This window comes from Stegodyphus dumicola, chromosome 4 (assembly GCF_044657685.1).
Source record: "Stegodyphus dumicola isolate Sdum_Otavi_A_Nest chromosome 4, ASM4465768v1".
NCBI lineage: Eukaryota > Metazoa > Arthropoda > Arachnida > Araneae > Eresidae > Stegodyphus > Stegodyphus dumicola.
In genome coordinates, this window is record NC_140771.1 from 177,693,341 (window position 1) to 177,714,616 (window position 21,276).

Sequence of the window (21,276 nt, forward strand, 5' to 3'; positions counted from 1 at the left end):
GTAAAAATATGGAGAAATTCTAATTTGTGAAATGAGACGCTACAACCAGCTTTTTCTTGACAATTATACACGCTGCAATAGGCAACCAATGTTAAATTTTTGCAAGTCGTCCCTACTCCTCCGGGATGTAATCAAGGTGACAGCCGGCAACGCCTCAGACAAGGGAGAAAACCGGTTTGGATTAGTCTATTTCTTATAAGGTCCATGCTTGCGTCAGGAAACTCGGAAATTCTTTCACAATAAGCCTGATAGCCAAATTGTCAACAGTGTAGAATTGCTAATGGCTTTCATCATTAACGACTTGGAAGTGTTCTGGTCGCAGGGAATGAGAATAACGATATTCAATTGCTTTGTATTCGAGTTTGCTTTTAAATGACAAACATGCAACTTCCTTTTCAAGCAATTTCGGATGCTACCCATCTAGAACTACAAAAAAAAAAAAAAAAAAAAAAAAAAAAAAAAAAAAAAAAAAAAACGCAACTGGAGTCAAGTTTAATATTAAAGGGTTGAAATGAAAGCTTAAGAAACCCTATATTCCTCCTAGCTATAACTACGCAAACTTCTGCTTTTGCTTCTTTAAAAACACCATACATGCGTTTATGTGGAAGCAAAAATAACCAGTCTATTTCAATTTTCTTTCCAAATTTAAACATGATAAATTTAATTCAATCAAATAATTTAATAACTAAGAGCCCTCTGTTGCCCAGACGGTATAGTGGTTAGGGGAGCCTACTATGATGCCGAAGGGTCCGAATCCTGGAGAAGGCAGGAGTATTTGTATATGTATAGTGTTTGTGCGGCATGGCGGCACTCTAAATAGGAGGCGAGCCGAAGGTCCTCTCCTGTGAATTGGTGGTGGAAATGAGGGGGATGATTTCCTAGATGCTTTCTCTCAAAACTGGGGGTGGAAAATAGAAGTCCAACCGTTCGTTGGATTAGGTTCTGGCAACCATCGTTCCATATAATATGGACAGTACGCCAGAGACCGAACCTTCGACCTGGTGTTAGAATTGCCATACAAAGTTAGATGAAACGGGCTCTGGAAGGGACTCATCCGTTGCGGCGCAAACCCAACAGTCCCTGCCCGGCTTTATACATAGCCTCAGCGAGGTCGAAATCAAAAATACAAAGACGAAAAATGATACACTCAGTCACCTTTGCCTCCGGGCACCACTTCCTCAGCATCAGTTAATTCGTGATCGGTGCCTTGCCTTACTCTGTCAGTCCCCAGCACTGGGACTATGATGGCCGAACCCCCATCGAAGAGACCCACTTAAATCTACATATCTGCTTCACGACAGCCGATGGAACGGAGACGACAGTACCAGTACGGTCCCTGCCAAGCCCGAGCCTACCTGAGTACAATACTCGGGTTCTAGTCCTGTGAAGAGTGTTTATGTACCCCCGTGATTGAGACTGCCTAGGTACTGATCCTAACCAGTACTTCCCAGGACGTCTCCTGAGTCAACCCCCGGGGGAAATATAATATGGACAACTAAAGACGATACCAACAACAACTAAGAGCTCTCTAAGGCCTTAGGCCCCTAAACGGCTGTTTTCTTTGCATACACCTATTTACGCCACTGCTCCTGCTATAAGTTGGTTGTCTCGAGGGAAAGATATCAAGAAATTTCATGAAATGTACTGCGACGGTTTTAAATAGTGAAACTTGTGTATAAAAACTGGCATATTTAGCTTATATTTTAAAAAAAATGAATGTATATCACTGCAAAGAAAAAATACAGTTTGATTAAATTCTAAGATTAAAATTATGAATAGGTTGAAATGCATGGGAAAGGAAGATATCGATTGCTTCTCTTTAACAAAAAAGCTTTTTGAAGGAAAATAAATCAAGGCTGAAAAAAAAATTCAGAAGAAAACTATAAGCGTTACAAGCTATTTTTATCACGTGCGCCCATGCTTCATCTTCGTCAATTTCACTCTTGCAACTGAAGATGAGGATTCTATTTAATCTTTGAAAGTATAGTCCTGTAAATTTACGCAACTTACCCTGATTATTGTAGCTATAACATTTTTAATATTTGTTTTTCAGCGTGTTATTTTGTTACAATTCGTAATTTTAGTTAGATAAATTAGTATCCCCTCCTCCTTAGTTTCAGTTTTTGTTTTGCAGGACATTCACTCCTCTTTTCATTAATCGATGGCAGATTGATTGTTTTGCCGTCTATATACAAGTTTTAGATATATCTTGTTAGTATTTCTTTAGCGACTTCAATGCGGGTTTCTTCATAGTGTACTGCCTTGAGTTTTTTCCCGACTCTGTTTGCTTACTGAAATTTTGAAGGAGATTTCAGACTTTTTTCCTATCAATCATTCCCAGGCGTTTCCTCAATATTCAGTTAATTCCGGAGAGCCTAATTTAAATTTCTAGCACAATTTACTACCGCTTGCTCATCATTTCAGATAAATGTAGTATTTTTAAAGCTAAAGAAAGTAATATGTGCACGAACACTGCGACCTAAAAGATACAGTTAAATCAACCATCCAAAACTAAAACTAAAAGCGCTTTAGGAATGTATCCTTAACATATCTTTGCAGTAGTCTCAATCAAAATTTTATTCTTAATGTACAGACTAAAAAATATTCCCGTTTCTAGGTGTTCCGATGGAGATCTTTGTCACTGTGAACGGAGCTGTTTCAACTTACATGTTAGATCCCCAACACCGAAAATTAGCTATCATTCCAACAGAAACTTAATTAAACATGATAAACTTATTAAATATGATAAAACAATCAAGATTTATTATTAATGTGGAAACTAAAAAAATATACCTATTTTTAGGAGTTCCGATGGAGATCTTTGCCATTGCGAACGGAGCTGTTTCAACTTATATATTAGACCCCAAGATCCAAAACTAGCTTCCTATCATTCCAACGGAAACTTATTAAATATGATAAATCAATCAAAACTTTATTCTTAATGTGAAGACTAAAAAATGTTCCTATTTTTAGGTGTTCCAATGTAGATTCCCATTGCAAACGGAGCTGTTTCAACTTGCATATTAGACCCCCAACTTCGAAAACGAGCTATTTGTCATTTGAATTAAATGTTGTAAACTTACTAAATATGATAAATCAATCGAAACTTTATTCTTAATGTGGAGACTAAAATTATTCGTATTTCTAGGAGTTCCGATGGAGATCTTTGCCATTGCGAACGGAGATGTTTCAACTTACATATTAGACCCCAACTTCGAAAACTACCTACCTATCATTCCAACAGAAATCCAAAGCGTCAATTTCACGTGGCGGTCTGGAGATCAAAAGGTAAAAAAAATTCGAATTCAGGAGCATTTCATAAGTATGCATAATTGAATTTTGAAGGCTATTTGCTCCATATTATTATTTGACTAACAACACTTCTAATGTATGTGACAGACAAATATAATTAATTTTATTAGGAGGGTGAGAAACGTTAGAAATCTATGCTTTAAGATTAGTCATATGGCCAGAAATGACTGAGATTCCTTAAAACGCATTTCGTCTCTTAGTTTGATAACTACCCCTTGCATGCTTTGCAATTGGTTGAAAAATTTCACATGTAGGCAGTAATGAAAATTTTTTTTAAAGTGACATCATAAACGCTACTATTTGAGATATATTTATTCTAAAGATTAAATCCAATACTGAACATACACTTCCAGTTACTATCTCAAACTTTATTTAAGATTTCATTGCTCGATATTTCATCATTTATGAGTTTAATCATACAAGAGACAGTTCTCAAATATAATTTTATCTTAAGTTAGCATATAGTTCTTTGAACAAATTCGTCATTACGAATTGAAAAATTATTTTTTGAATGTTACGCGGATGGGGCGAATAAAAGTTTGGTTTCTTTGGCTTATTTGATTATGGCAAAGCCCGCTAATCCTATCTGTCTAAGAGGAAGGGGTGCCTTCGTGGAGGATTTTCTAGAGAAACTGGCACGTTGCAAGGAAAAAGGCCAGAAAAATGCCCATGCAGCATTGCATGCAAACATGCATCCTTTCGCCTGGAATCGAACCTAGGTCAAACTACCAGCATTCACCGATTTTACCGCTCTGCTGCTGGTGAGCGCAAATACAGAATCATATCTAGATTGCATAATATGCTTATACTCAACGATATCTATCTACCTCTTTATATGGCCTGATCGTGGCTCTTTTAGCTGTTAAATGCGTTTCGCAGTGAAATAATTTTATTTTTGCAAAATAATTACAGTGTGAAACAGAAATCGCGGTTATAACACGCATTTCAAATAATCAGTAATTCATATTAGGCAGAAAGCAGTTTTAGTTTGGCATAGATTTTGAATTAAACTCTGCCTCATCGATTTCAAGGGCGGTCAAGCACTGATCCCTCATTTTTAGGAGCAAAAAACATTTTGCACGAAATAGGAAGAGCACAACCGTTTTAAACTGAAAATAATAGTTAAAACAAGACGAAAACAAATATAGAGCTATCTGTGGAGGAAAATAATAATCAGAATGTGAAAAACTATGATATTCCTACGGAAACTTAAATTAAAATCCGTATTTTAGGTAGGCTTTGTTTATATTTTTAACTTTTAGCTGTATGAAATTTTAGCTTTTATATATTTCCAGTACTACTACGATTTTGAGCAGCTGAAATCCTTTAATGAAAGCCTTCTTCGGGATCCTACAGTATCGATTGACATTAGGGGAAAAGTACCGAGGAAGCCCAAAGTTTTTCAGTTGTTCTTACACTGCCGTGGAAACCAGAGTGGGATGGCATCAATTGGAATTGACTTAAGGATACAAAACGACAGAGGAGCCTTTCTACCAGGGACGCCCTTAAAATTTCGATTACGGAAGGAATGTGACAATCATGGTAAGTGCCAGAAAGAATTTCGCAACTCTCTTTTTCGCAATTCTCTTTTATGAAAAGCAGCTTAAAGAACATACATAATTCTAAGTTGTCTGTACCTCACATATTGCCTATTTAGTATGCAAACACATGCTAAGTAAATTTAAATTTGCATGATTTAGTAGTAGTTTTTGTACCGATTTAGTTTTGTATTGTCCAGAAAATAGATTTAGGTCTTGAGCTGATGTGTGATAAATATGGCTGTTTAGTAGATAGTTTAGCCTTGGTTGTTTTGTTTCAACCCATCCTTTAAAAATTCACTCCTCCCCATATAATATATTCATTCTCCAAGCAGATTTCCTAGATAATCAGGATTTCGCTTGCTTCTGTGTTACTAAAAAGTGAACTTAAGTTATTCAAACATCGCTTGTCTCTCCTTGCAAAATCTATCACGCACAAGATCTTGCTTTTTATATAAAGATCTGTTTCAAAAATGTAAACTTAACCTAGGTTTTAAATATTTACTCGTATTATACGAGTATTATATGTGCTCTACGAGATTCAGGTCTGGGATGAATTATCGATAAGCTCAGAAAGTACCGTATTTCCCAATGTATAAGATCACTTATCATTTAAAAATTTCGTGTCTGAAAACTGGTGAATCTTGTGCAACAGTGGCGTTGCGGCGAACGAAACAAAGCGTGAAAGTCTGTTGATGACGCATTTGCGGCTTGCACGTTAACCCATAGAATGCCGAGGTCTTCGCTCCCCTATTTCTTTAAAAAACCGAAACATCTGAAATTCCATTTGAGATTTCGCGGCCCACCAGCGGCCGAGCGGTAAAGACGCTGAACACTGGTAGTTCGGTCCGAGGTTCGAATCCCGCGAACAGGCTGGCTGCATGGGCGTTTTCGTGGTTTTCCCCATGTGTAACGTGTATACGAGCCAGTTTCCCTTAGAAAGTCCTCCACGAAAGGCATCCCTCCTCTTAGGCAGATAGCCCTAGTGTGCTTTGCCATAATTAAATACACCTCTCCATTTGAGATTCACAACACGATTTCCTTAACAAAGAGGTGTGAAGGTTTCAAATAATATCGTTTCTAGTTCCTAACAAAGGAGCTTTTCCTGAGTGTATGCTAAGTCACTTTTAACATAAAAATAAATAGTCACAGAAGAATCTTTTTAAGACAACACTGTCTACAATAAATATGAAATGATACAATGCATTTCTAAAAACTGCACCTTAGGCTATTTTATACTTATACAGATAGGTCCACCTAATGAATGACAGTTTTGACAGTAATGATGAGTTGTATTCCGAATGATTTCAATAACTTTATGTAATATTTTTTGCCTTTTATATTATAATTTAGCAGCTTATTATAAAATAGTCCGACAATCCGAATAACTTTACTTTTTTTCTTCAATTTTAGGGTCCGAAAATTAAAGTTCGTCTTCATAGAAGCGCCTTATACAAGGGAAAATACGGTATTCTAGATCTGAAAGAGTAATTTAGAAAAAGTAATACAACCTGAAAACTTAAAATTTTTAAAACTTAAAGTACAAAATTTGAAAGATTCTAAAAAGCATTTTAGCCAATAAATATTAAAATGTTCACTTTCAAAGAGAGGGCGGACATGAAAGCGTATTTTTTGTCAAAAATGGATCATTTGAATGCGAAGAATATCCACGGGTATAATAATAATACTAAATAAATATCACTGGTAAAATAATACTAAAAAATGTATGTAATAAATGTATAAAGAATAAATAAAATTAAGGGGTATAAATACATGCTATGTTTCATATAATGCTATAAATTATAACATGCTGTGTCAGGTCTTGTTTAAAGAGTTAGTTAAAGATAATATAAATTGTATATAGAATAACTTAGAAATTTAATTTTATAAATAATTTTCAGCTCAGAACCCAATGACACCTAAAACTTAAAGCTACATGTAAGACAATTGGAACAAATTTGCATTTCACTGCAATTTGAATTTGTAACCTCTTTTATTATATGTAACAAAGCGAAATTGGCTTCTTTCTTTCCTCATGAGGGAATTGATGCAAGGACTGTATTTCAATAAACAATGCTTGCGCAGTTAGCAGCATTTCCTGATTTGATTTTAAAATTCTCCTTTTTTTTTTTTTTTTTTTTTTTTTTTTTCAGTTCCTGATCCAGAATGTGATAAGAAATGTGCCAACGGAGGCAGGTGTAATCAGCATCGAATATGCGAATGCCCAAAAGGATATATGGGGAAATACTGTCATTCGGGTAAATATATTTTACACTGAATCAATAACTAAGTGAAACAAAAAGATTTTATTATGAATTATTCTGAGTTATTCGGCTAATTGGTATTGGTTAAGTGTCTCGTGGGCTAAGAGTCACGAACCCAAGCAAAACTACCATTTAAAGGCGATAAAAGTCGAGTGCAACATCCGTGTAACGGAGAAATCCGTCCGTGAAAATCCACAAATTAGCGATTAGAAAATGTGAGATCGCAAATCACTCGCAAAAGTGTGCGCATTCCGGAAATCGTTTTCTCACAGATCGCATGGCCCTAAGACATGAAGATATCGGTTTAATCGTTTCTAAAGCGAAACTGTTTGTGGGGTTATGCAAAATCGCAACGCCTTGTAATTGGCTTACGGAAGGAAGAAGCAAATGATTTATGTAAATGCGCTTTATACGTCATTTGATTTTTCAGATAAAAGTGGGGGTATTTGTCAGAGTTCTTATTGTTACAAATAAACAATGTCTCTAACCATGCAAGACCTTGCTTTTATTGTGAAATGATATTATGAATGACGTGCTTTGCAAAGATATCGTTAAGTAAGAGGAATACGCCGAGGGCCAATGACTCCTCAAGGTTTGGGGAAAATGATGGGAAAGTTTGAAGGTTGTTATCGGGTTTGTTATCTGTTGCACCTAGGTGGAGAAGGAAACCTTCTTCTGAGGAAACCAAGGAGGTTGTCGCATTAGCAGTGGAGGAAGCAACAACGGAAAGCACGCACAATACGTGCAGTGTACGGGCTGTTGCATGCCGAATGGTCGTATCATGCGGTACGTTGTACAAAACTGTCCTTAAAGTGCTGTATTTCTACCCATACAAAATCAAACATGTTCAAAAACTTGAACTTAACGATCCTGCTGCAAGAGAATCCTTCGCTTTAGAATTTCTTGCACTGATGGAAGTGGACGAACATTGACCATGGAACATTTTGTGGAGAAATGAGGCCCATTTTTAGCTAAAAGGCGATGTCAACATTCATAACTGCAGGACATGGGCCAAACAAAAAACAAATCTCTCATATTATCTACCCAGTTCCATTGCATTCTCTTTAAGTGACTGTTTGGTGTGACATGACAACTACTTTCATAACTGGACCATTTTTCTTTGAAGAGCAGTCGACAGCTAGACCTGTTACATGCACTGTGACTGCAGCTCGTTTAGCGTTAATGTTAAATGGTTTCGTGATACCTGAACTGCAGCAACGTGGCCTTTTAGACACCAGGATTTTTATTCAAGACGGACCCCACTGCACATTGGTACATGTGTCACACAGTTACATAGGCAACATTTCACAAATGAACGTATTATAGGCCGACACTTCCACACTTCTTAGCCACCCCGGTTACCCCCTGGGACTTTTGGCTATGGGTTATCTCAAAAGCACTATTTATGGTGATAATCTAAACAATTTGTCGGAATTGAAAGATGCGATACACCGACATGTCAATAACATTCCTTCTGATAAGCTGAGAGCTGAGAATGCAGTAATGATTTAACTTTCGGAAAATGGTGGACTCTACATTGAGCATGCTTCGCAACACCTTTCGGAAATGATTAAACACATTTTAAACCGATGTCTTCATGTCTTATTTCGTTTAACAATATTACAAACAGCGCCATTTTACCCTGGTGGTGAGTTTTTGAACTTTTTTTAGGAAAATAAATTCTCATGACATCTTTACACCATCACCAAGTTTGATAACATTTGGTCCAGTAGTTTTCTTTTTATGACCTTTTCAAAGCGGATTTTTTAATTATAACCACCCTGTACTTTAACAAGGGATGTACCTTGAAGTTCTTGTTAAGATTTCAAGTTTTTAAAGTATTTTGCACAAGTTGCAACATTTGAATACTTGGCAGTATGCATGCCTTTGTCTTATTCTTTGGTCTGCAGTATGTCGAGAGAAACCAAACGAGTTCTATATCGTACAGCATTCTATAGCTCATATTTATTTCAAAATTTATTAAATGTTCGTCTCAAATAATATTTGTATGTCTTTTTTTCAGCTCTCTGTTATCCACAGTGTATGAATGGAGGCACTTGTATCTCACCCGGACTATGCGCCTGCAGCGATGGCTATATAGGGCCCCATTGTGAAGGCGGTAATGTTTTTATTTCATGATGCAAATATCCAGTTTGTAATATGTATATTCATTTAAAATGCTGTGATATTATGCTTAGAAATTGAGTAGTCCATACTGCTGGGGAAAAGTCTGTCAACAGCATGCTGTTTTGCGATAGCACATTATGGATAGTTACTTATTACATTAAATGCTTATTACAGTAACCGAGAGAACACCCAGCAGGTAGTATAACAAGGGATAGAATAGAAAACCATTACAATGTTGTAATAATTTGCTTTCACAGATTCTTTCAAAATATACTCTAATAATATATAACAAAATGTAATTATGTAATAAGAAACCGGAAAGATAAATGCGAATGTGATGAGAAATTGTAAAAAGAAATGTAGATAGAAATCTAAAATTATAACAATGTATGTAACAAAATGGCAATCGGAAAATGTAACGAAATATATAATAAAATTATGTACGAGAGAAGTTTATTTAAATAAATTCCGCTGGTCTCCTGGCTATGCCCTGGCCTGGGTCTTGCTCATTGTAGATAATCTCCATATAACAAGCAAACAGGCTAATAGTCTTCACTGGCAAAAACAGCCGCTTATTATGTGCTACTACTACTACAACTTTGTGTAACAAGTGCCTGCACGTGTCGAATTCTCTAAATCGTTTAACAGCGCTATCACGTGCTGACCATGCGAAGAAATCTAAATTTCTACACGCACAACCTATTCTTACTGTATCCAGCATTTATTATAATTTTCCATATTTTGTTTCCTTTCATCTTGTGGTTGCTATAGACAATAGTGTTGTCCATCTTCAACTACTGTCTAGTGTATATGTTACCGTGAAAGACCGAAACTGGAGAATGTCGACATTCACCGGAGAATGTCAACATTCACCAAATACGTCAGTGAAAGATCGAATATTGCATTACATTCTTATACATTTGGACCCTCACCGGTGTATATCGACAATCACAGATATGCTCTGGTGTAGGTCGAAAAGAGAAGAGTATATGTACACGCTTGTCATTGCAAAAGGAAGTGTTCCACAAATAAAAGCAGTAGTAAAAGCAAGGGCCTCTTGTGCAATTCAAAGTATCATAATAGTTTAAGTTGTTGTAATAAATAAGATTTGAATCACATAATTTAGTTAAGTTTTTAACTTCTATTATTTTCCTTTCTCATTTTGATTGTACTATATGTTTTAAGTTCTTATATTCACAACTTCTTATTTTAAGTCTCAAGTGCGTTTTTTCGCGACTGAATGACGGAGAAGAAAATATAATATTCTTATATGTTCAACATTCACCATTAGTACATGATGAATGTCGACATTTACCGGTGTAAGTCAGAAATAAGAGTATTTGGAAAATATTTCGGACATACACCAAGCGACTATGTGAATGTTGACATTCACCGATGGAAGTCGACATTCTCCAGATTTCGATGTTTCACCGTAACATATACGTTAAGGCTTAGAATTCTCTGTATTTAGTTTAATAATAAATTCACCAGTTTGGATTTTTTTCTGTAAAACTATATATAAAACGAAATTTTATATTTACAGAGTCCCTATAAGGCCACTGCGAGTTTCCATCTTATTATAAGTGAGTCTGTAATATGAAATACAAGTTTAGGTATACGATCAATGTTTGAGAAAATAAAACCTGCAGTCACAATCTCCCAGATCTCCGTATAATTATATATATATGTGTTTGTATGTGTGTGCACTTTCAGTTATAGCTTTAAAAATGATTTATAAAAATGCTAATTTTTTTTCTATCCAATCTAGGAATGTGTCTCGAAAAATGTTTAAATGGCGGTAAGTGTATAAACAAAGACACTTGCTTGTGTAGAAATGGGTACTATGGGGCACGATGTGAATACAGTAAGTATACTTCTATATGGCATATGTTCTATTTACAGTGAGAATATTCCATATTTTTCTATCAGTGAAATGCTAGTGTCTAGACACTTTTCACAGTAACTTTATATGTTCGTTTGGAGAGAAAATTTTGCATATTTTTAATACAAATAATATTCCTCTGCTTTCTCTGTTTTTGAAATTAAGACTATATGATGTCTCTATATTTCGTCGTAAAAGGACACCCATGAGAAATTACATGAAAAATATGCTTATGAATTTACATGAAAAATATTCACATCAGAAAGTATAAACGGACAACTCCACCCGAAGGTAATGGAGGCGACGCAAAGATACACCAAAAATACAGTACAGAAAACAGTGTACAGTATTTTACTAGGCGAAACTAACAGTAGAATAGATGAGAAATTTAGAATATCCGGTTTCACAAGAAGTGTTAAAAGTGTCTAATATTCGCAGTGATTCTTGCGTAATACAGATCCCGTATTAGACTGCCGAAGATTTTAAGATACCTGTAGTTTTGCTGATATTAGAAACGACAATGTCAGTTCTTTCCTGGAGGTCTATGTCAGAAGTAACGGGTGCTTTGCACATGATAGTCTTAACGGTTCTCCACAGAGAGAAATCGATACTAGATAAATGCGACACATAACTGGGCACCTTTCGTGATATATTTTACAGCAGTTTTGTCCATTACCATTAGCTAACCCATACACGAACCGCTTGTCCAGTAACTCAGCATCCGTAATGGTGTTATCAGATCTAGCAACAAGTGACGCTATAAGAAACTTATCCAAGGAACGAGTTTCTACCAGCACTAGTTTAAACGTCAGGAAAAGTCAGGGAATTGAAATTCCCTGACTTTTCCAGATTTTGACTAAAAGCTAGATTTTCAGCTTTCCAGATTTCCAGAAGCTTTCTAGATTATGGCGATTTTTGGGTATAAAAAAGCGAGTTTTACGCCAACATTTGGAAGTGATCACTTCTTGGCGAATTATGCATCGCGTGAGCGTCATTCGGGCAGCTGACGGGCAGAGCCAATTTTCGCAGCTCCAATCAGATTGTCTTTTAGAAACGCAAAGCAAGTTTCCAGTAACCTCGAGAATCGACAGGCCCGTTCCTAGTGGGTTTGCAGCATGTTAAAGTACTCGGACGGCCGGACTCTCGTAATACCGCGCCTAAATAGTTCAAATTCGTTGCAAGTACCTGCCATATTTAAATACTTTTTGTACAGTTTGTCATATGTAAGTGCTTAGAGAGTATGAAGTAAAAATTTTATTAATCATACAGCATTCTTTTTTTCTTAATTTGAGGGCGGCAATCTTAGGAAAGTACGCAGGACCATTGGCTGACCGGAATGGTCCAGAGAATCGAAAGACTTGCTTGCGCATGTGCAGTGCATGTTGAACTAAAGAAAATAACGTCTCATTCTCATATAAAACAAAACCGGTTTAATCCTAGTACAGAGGCATAGCTAGTGTTTTTAGCGCCCGGGGACAACTGAAGATACTGTCCTAGTACATGGTACGCACGAGATTAGGCGACATTATGATAAGCATGACGGGTCATTTTGGCGATGGCGACAATTTTCAAAATCGTGCCAAGGTGGTAGCATATATACTAGGATTTTATCACAAAATCATTTTAACTTTTTTTTTTTTTTTCGTTTTAATAAATGCCTAATTTGTCATTTTGTAGTAAAATAAAAAAATAGTAATCAGTCATCTAGGCTAACCATTTAATATAACTATAATTCGCCAAAATATCGCTGATTATTGTAATTCAATTTTTAAGTAATTAACTTTATTTTAATGTTATTCGTATCATTTAATGTGGCTTCTTCCATCTAAATTTATTTATTTATTAATTAATAATACTTTCAAATTTCAGGCAGTTTTCTCTGGCATAATCCTGAAACTAGTTCTAGCAGTATGATTTCCTATCACTAAATTTAATGCAAATATTTTTTGCTTATGCATGCTGCTAAATAAATATAAAATACCTGAATTTATTTTAAAATTTCATTAGATTTCTTTCCTTCGTTTAGCTGCAAAATGTCTCCAAAAAAGACATTTTTTAATCTAGATTGGGCAGTTTCTAATCTCAATCTTTAGTGGAGAAAATAACTCCTATTATATTTATAATAGTAATGCGTTGGGAATTATATATATATATAGTCTTGCATATATTGTCTTATAGTTCTAAATTAGATGTTTAGTTATAAATTATATGGCTATTTATAAATTATAGGTTCCATTATAAAATTATGTAATTAAGTATTTTCTAATATATGAGAAAGATGATGAGTTATGATAGGGCATAATTAAAGCCAGTAGGCTATGTTCTTCATCTCTTTCCTCATACTCTAAATTTTTTCTTGCTTCACTAATGTACAAATGCTTTGCTCTCCCGGCCTCTCGCTTTGAGGGGGAAGATGTAAAATATAAAAAATACGATGGCTTTGCTCTACACGAACGGGCAACCTCTAATTAACTTTCCGCAATTTCAGAATCTTCTCCCTAGACCAGTAATTTCGAGAACATTCTGGCATGTTATGTCACTGCTTGTATAAATACAGAATTTGCGCCACTTTTTACTCAGACTGCTTTCTCCTTCTGCTGCTATCAGACCTTTGCTGCTGCTGTGTCTTCCTTTGTTCGAATAGTATGGTGCAGTAAATTTAAAGTAATCTTATTGGATTTAAATCGTTATCGGATATGTAATTTTGGAGAATTTAATCTAAAATAACAATGATCTGTCATTTGCATTGAATAAAGATATGAAGCTATAAAGTTATTCTTCTTTGTCGTCACTGGATGCCTTAATTTGCACTCAGCCAAGCCCGAATTCTGATGCCAATCTTCTTAATTCCTGTGCCTGACTGCCCAAAATTATTACATATATATATATTTGTGTTTTCAAATGGTACCATAATTAATTCACCTCTCAGCACAGCCAACATGCACTACGCAGACAGACTGGAATTTTCTAAAAAAATACCTGGAAAAGTCAGGCAATTTCATTTTCCTCTTTGAGTGGTAACCCTGGTTACTGTATTTTGTAGCTGTACGAGTTAAGCAAAACTACTAATTACTCATATCTATAGCAGAGCAAGAAATTATCGTTTTGCAAGGAAGCAAGAAGGATTCCGTGTATACTAATTTAATTCAGCACTTATATTTGCTAGGAATTAAAGGCATTCTTCCGTGTTTATAGCATAGTGTAGTAGTCAGTACGTCCATGTAACAGTTGGAAACTTGCATTTCTTAATATACCCATAATATTTAATTTTATTATTATTATTATTATTATCCATTTTTAAAATTCATCGTATTAAACTCTAATCGCGCATGCACATAAAATTTACTGCAAATAAGAATTGTGAGCACGTTTTTATTTCCAGGTTAAATTTAAGTGAGATGCATGTTAACTTCCTTTTGTAGTTAAATTAATCACTCGTAAAATGGTTGTAAAAGATAAACATTTATTTGAAGATAAATCTTAATAACCTATACGTAACGTATTCGTAAACGTACATAACATAACAAACGTACTTACTGCATCGTATCGTTAAACATTTGAAGCGTACATCATCTGAAAGTATATTTTTTAAATTATAAATAGAACGACATCCAGAAATTAGCTGTTGCCATTTTCTCAATAGATATTTTGTCTAATAACAATTAAATAATTTACAATCGTTCTTACATTCGACCATCCTGACTTTTCAATTGTCCTCAATTGAACCAAATCTTGTCATATATTAAAGAAACAAGTAAACAACAATAAAATATAATAAGTAGGTAGAAAAAAAGTAAAATCAAATATAATTTTTAAAAAATTCTATAAGTCCTACACAAAGTCTCTATAGCGCAATGGTTTGCGCACTATTCGCTTGGGCCTTTTAAGTTCGCCGTCAACCTCGTCATTATCATCATCTTCTGTTATTTCTGGAAATGATGGCCTCCGAAGATCTGTTTTTAGCACGTGAATCAGCTTGGTGGGGCTTTCGACAACCCATTTTTGATCTGTAAAGTGGACAAGATCTATATCCGTGACCGCGTGGCAGCTGTTCTTCGTCATTTGCTTCAGTATCTTTACTAGTTGCTTCTCCTTCCATTCCACTTTGACTGCATTGAGTGTCATTCGTATGATAGTGGGTTTTGCTATTAAAGCACCTTTGATAAAATAGTCTAGGATTCCAGTGATTGTCTCTTCCACCTCCTGAAACTCTTTGTTCGTTTTTTCTTTCATTTTGTTCATCTTCACTTCCATCACGTTCAACGTTTTGTGGAAGTCCTATGAATATATAACTACAATATTGCCTGAAGTAAAGATGACGTAATTGCCTTCGCAAAGGCCTTTGAGGTTGTAGTTGCTGCTTATCATCTACATTCTTTTGGCTCTGACTACCATCACTTTCGTCATTCTGTCTTTGCCTTGGCATGAAGTGGTGTTTAGAGAACAGTTGGCCACAGTGTCGATTTCTATTTGCAGCATTTTCTTTTTGGAGCTTAACACTTCTATCGCTAACGTTAATCACTGGTATACAAGTTTCGCCATTTTTTATTTCTAATAAACATTCGGAAGGATTTTCTATCATAATTAATCCATTATCTACAGAATCTGTTTGAGAACTGACAAGACTGATCGTATTTTTCTCTAATTCATTTTTCTCAAGAGCTTTAAGGCAGACTCGATTTATTTTTTCATCAATTTGGAGGTCACTAAATAGTTCATCTTCCCTATACCCGAAGTGAAATCTTTTTCCTATTCTGACATAAGCGATGTGAGGTAGATCAAGCCATTAAAATTATAAATGGAACGACATCCACAAATTAGCTGTTGCCATTTTCTCAATAGATATTTTGTCTAATAACAATTAAATAATTTACAATCGTTCTTACATGCATTTCGCATGTCTTAAACTGTGACTAGTCTCTTCATGTTTTTATTCTTAAAATATAAAGACGAAATTGAAATAGTAGTTTTCCATTTCTATTTGTGTTTCGTACTTATTATGCATACGAGAAAAAATTTCCTCATCAAACCATTATTCATTTCATTGTATATGAAGTACTAGTATAAATTTAATAGGTATATTAAAGTTTTCCTCATTTCACAGGTAAATGTACTGTCGTCCCATGTCTAAACGGAGGTCGTTGTGTCGGAATAAATAAATGTCGTTGTAAGAAGGGATACACTGGTCCTCAATGTGAAGGGCTGCTTGAAAGACCAAGTCTTGCAAAACATGGTACATAATTTTTCATCATATATTCTTATATATATATAATATCATCGTCCTTCAGTATTTTTTCGTATTTATTTATTCTTTCAGTAACTATTGATTTTTATGTTGCAATAATTTTATAAATTAGTATATCAAAATAGGTTTTTCAAGATCATTTTGCAAAAGAAAGAGCTTCGCGAGGTTTTTATGTTGTACAGATAATGGCACTTCGGACTGCAATAAAATTAGCATGGCCAGTCATTTCACTGTGCGTGATGAAACAAAGCAGTGGCGTAGCAAGAGCATTTGTTTTCCAGAGTGATTCAGATAGTTTTCATTTGCATGTGATTGCTCTTAAAATTTTCATAACATGCGTATTCTCCCTGTTTTTTTCCTCTTCTTGGTAGAAAGCTCTACCACTGAGCCAGCGTCTGCACTGGAATCTTCACTTCCCATGTTCACAAGCACTGTTGAAGAACTAATGGATGAAATCAGCGCAAAGAATGTGCATGTAAAGAAAGAAAGCTTCCATAGACGTAATGTAAACTAATTTACCTTCCATGCCTCTGTTATCCCGAGGGAGACATTCTCGTCTTCAGGTCCCGTTGCCAAATCGCCAAGTAAACATAAAATTCATAAATAGTAAGAAAGTCAAAGAACTTATAGGATTAATCTTAATCCTACTTGAGCGGATCACTGATGTGATTTACGGTGATACAGCAGGGGAATATCTCAGAAATCTGAACTCTTGACAAACGTGAGCTTCGACCTTCGGTAACTGTTGCAAAAAGGTAGTAAGGCTCTCGATCAGCTTCGATACCGATTCGACATCTATTTCGCGCATGCGCAAAAAAAGTATTAAGGCTGGATTGGCAGCCCCTGTAAAGTAAACTTCCAGTACATTTTCCCCTCTGCGGTCTGCTGCGGCTTTCGTTCTTAACACACGTTATTTGACCAACAGGTCGTCGTTACAAGAGATAAAAACGAAAAAAGATTGCTAAGAGGAAGCTGGGCGCAAATGCTTCTTCCCTTTTGACGCGTAGACGAAATTTGTTTTTCACCAGCATCCAAAATCTTTCCTTCAATGGATATGAATACTTTTTTTTCCAAAAGTGATTCACGATTTTCCAAAAGCTATTCCTATTGACCGTAAGATGGCATTATTATTTCAATTTTCAACAAAAATAGGGACATAAATGGTTTTCTCAGAGAGCTTCATATCAATATCTTTGAAAATTAGATTTACTTGTTTTGAGAAAGGCAGTATGTTTAGAGCAAACCAGACAAAAAAAAAAAAAAAAAACTTTAAAAATGATATTTACATTAATAAAACAACATCAAAAACACTCTAAATGTCTGTCGGTACGGAAAATCTGTGAAGATTGATTCAAAGGAGAGTAACATTTGTTTTTTGACAAAAAAGCGGATTTTGAAACAAAGCGCTAATTGTTGGTCATTACTTATATATCTCTTCTAGCTACACTGTATGCTAAAAACAATATCTGAATTGCTAAGTTTGACATTTTTTCTGGCCATCCCCCGACGAAAAAATTATATTTATGTTAAATTAAACTTATGTTATTTGATTTTTAGTCATTTTCTTTTACTTTCATATTAAACTCAAAAATGTTGTATGAAGTTCAGTGTAAAAAGTTCAGTCGAAAAGTGTATTTGTACGTAGTTCAATCGAAGAAAAGTTCATGCATTTGTCTTCTCTTATTTAAATAAATTTCATAAATTTAGTCCAAAACCTTTATGCATGACACAAAAATATTTTATGCATTTTAGAGTTACCAAAAAAGAAAATTCATCTTATTTTAGACTGAAATGAACTACTTTAGAGATTACTTTAAGTAATGTGGTAAATTATTTAATTTTATTTAAAGAATGTGTTATTTTTAGAGTATTTCTTTGTTGTAACAAAGCACACCAGTTTATTTAGAGAAATATAATTAATCTGTTTCCTACCTTGGTTATTTAAACAATTTTGAAAATTTTAGTGTAGTTGTAAGAATAATTATATTTTTCCTACCACTTAAATTGATCCAAAAATCTCTTTATTTATCATGCATTTGCCCATTGTAGCAGAAATTTTTATTTTAATCTGCAACCGAAGAATTTTATCTAATCTGGTTTGTGATTACTAATTATTTGCATAATTTTCATATTTCGTATAAATAATAAATGCTGATATATATTAAGTAAGTTATGAATTTTTAAAAACCTGTAATTTAATATGCTTGAATTTGCTACAACGTAATTCTGCGTAGTTTTGTAAAATGCATATTTATTAATTTGAATTAAGTTTTTTTCTCCCTTTCCATTTATTTAAGAATTAATCTACTTTTTAAACCAATTGAAGTCCTTTCTAAGAGTCATCCTATAGCTATATTTGCATTAAAATTTTACTTTTTGCTATTTTATTGCCAGCTTAAGAGCTTACAGGAATTTCTTAGTGATTTCGAGTTGCATGGCATGCTCACAAAATCATAGCTACTCAGCAGTTTAATTTTTTATACCTATTAGTTTCAGAAAGTTGCAAGAAGAAATGTGCCAACGGGATTTGCCACAACAAGAGATGTGTCTGTGACAAAGGCTGGTTCGGCAACAAGTGCAATAGGAGTAAGTGATTGTGCAACAACAAAGGCAACAAATCTTCATTTTTTTCTATTACCTGTTATCTTCTACTATTATCTAATTCTCAAAACGCGGATAGTAGATATACGCACACTCTCCAAAATGTATAAAAACTTTTAAAAAATACTACTTTTCTGGTGTTACTATAAAAAATAAAATATTTGTTTTGATGTATCTAAATTATCCCTCGATTTGCACGGAAGATAGGTTCCGCACAAAACCGTGTAAATCGAAATCTTTGATTTTGCTATGTAAAACCGTGTAAAACGAAAAACACACTAAATATGCATAATTTAGTTATTTATTTACATAAAACAAAAGTAAGATATCTTAAAATAAATACAGTTATACATCGTTCATAAAATAACAAATATATGTAGGTAATAGAAGTACATATTTAATTTATTTTATATTAGAGAAATATAAGATCATCCAAAAAATTATTATAGGTTTAATCACTGTCATCACTTTCATGAACCTAGTCTTTTCTTCTTGATTGGTACGATGTCACTTGAGCGTTCTTGACGAGATTCAGCTTCAATGGTTGACGAATAAGGGAAGACTTTGTGGTGAAATCCGTAATTAACAACAGCCTAGGTTCCCCCCCCCTAAATCTTTGTAAACCTCCTCATATTGATTTAAGCACTTACTAACCTCCCGTTGGAATAAGAGAGCTCGTTCAACATTCGTGTCATATTGTAAAAAATGATTACCTAATTTTTGTTATAAGTCCTACGCTTATGACTCTTGCTGTGAACGCAACTGTTTCAGATTGCTCTTCATCAGAATCATTGTCTTCATCATGTTTATTTGTTTCATGAATCATGTTAACTAACTCATCCTCATTTAGTTCTTCATCAGCCATTATTTCTTCTATATCTGCCTGAGCTAAATCCTCAAAAACCTTCTCCTATATTTTGGACCAATTTAGTGATCTGAGAAAATTCATGCTCTAATGGTAATCTATCATTCTCATCTTTAGCAACATCCAGCCATATTGCTTTCCAACATACGTTGAGCGTTGATTGTTTAATCTGAATATATGGCAGTCCAACATGTTTTACACAATCTAAGATTGTAAATTGTAATCTAAGATTGTAGACTGTAAATTTTCCAGGCATCCATAAGAGTAAGAGATTCATCATTCTCCATTTGTTCTAAAATATACTTGAAGTTTTGTTTGATATACAATGACTTAAAGTCGAAATTATTCCTTGTTCTAACGGCTGTAAATAAGGAAGTTGTATTCTTTCGTAAAACGACAACTTCTACTTTTTCGTGTTGTAAATCTTGAGGATGATCAGGTGCATTATCAATTAATAGAAGAGCCCTTAAAAGGCAATGCCTTTTTACTTAAATAATTTTTGACATATGGGACAAACATATTATGAAATCATTCATTGAAAGCTATGGCAGTGACCCACCCTTTCTTATTAGCCATCCAATAAACGGGAAGGTTATTTATATTTATTCCTTTAAATGAGCGTTGTGTTCTTGATTTGTTAATAACCAATGGTTTCATTATATAATCGCCTGAAGCGCTGCAACAGAAAAGAATTGTTATACGACTTTTCGCTACCTTATGACCACTAGCTAATTTGCAAGCTTTAGCTAAACAGGTTCTTTCAGGCATGTTTTTTCCAGAACAACCCAGACTCGTCAGTATTGAAGATCTGATAAGAAGTGTAGAGTTGGTGGAAATGATTTCAGCAAATTTTGCTGGATATTGTTGTGCTGCATCCGAATCAGCAGACGCACTTTTTCCTTTCAATCTTAGATTATGTAAAGGATGTCTTTGCTTAAATCTCTCAGTGGCGACTCGTAATAAGCACTGTGGAACTGCAGCACTCCCAATTTCCACTTATTATTATTTTTAATATTTAATATAGTGTGCCCTTTAGTCTTTAATTCTTTCTTTATACTTTGACAATACATAATCCTTAAGCTTTATGTCAGTAGCCATCCCCCACTTTGTCGCCGAAATTCTGGCATGTTGTTCGAAAAGTGATTTCTTTTTACTCCGCGCGAGTGGTAGTCCTCCACAAGGTGGAACTTCATCATACGGACCATAAACAGAGTTCATGAAAATTTGCAACCTTTTAAAAAATTGTCTTTCTGAAATTCAATCAACATCCAATGCAGAACAACAACAAATGAAACAACTGTTCCTATTGCAAAAGCAATAGGAATTTTAAAATATCTAAATGATGATAATTTCCAGTTTTGGTTAGAGCTTTTTCATCAGATACCTCATGCTGAAATAATATACAATCAAATGCAATTCAGAGAAATTAGTGTGTTTAAAGT

At 34.6% G+C, this 21,276-nt stretch overlaps 1 protein-coding gene across 1 annotated transcript in view; it reads left to right on the forward strand.

Annotated features, from left to right (window-relative positions):
- Positions 1–21,276, forward strand: part of LOC118198457 (protein shifted-like) — a 43,077-nt gene that overhangs the window by 14,047 nt on the left and 7,754 nt on the right. The window contains exons 2-8 of the mRNA XM_085815825.1: positions 3,149–3,288; positions 4,608–4,854; positions 7,004–7,108; positions 9,138–9,233; positions 11,010–11,105; positions 16,228–16,356; positions 18,859–18,954. Of these exons, the coding sequence (XP_085671951.1) occupies positions 3,149–3,288; positions 4,608–4,854; positions 7,004–7,108; positions 9,138–9,233; positions 11,010–11,105; positions 16,228–16,356; positions 18,859–18,954 (909 nt within the window). The remainder of the gene's footprint in view (positions 1–3,148; positions 3,289–4,607; positions 4,855–7,003; positions 7,109–9,137; positions 9,234–11,009; positions 11,106–16,227; positions 16,357–18,858; positions 18,955–21,276) is intronic.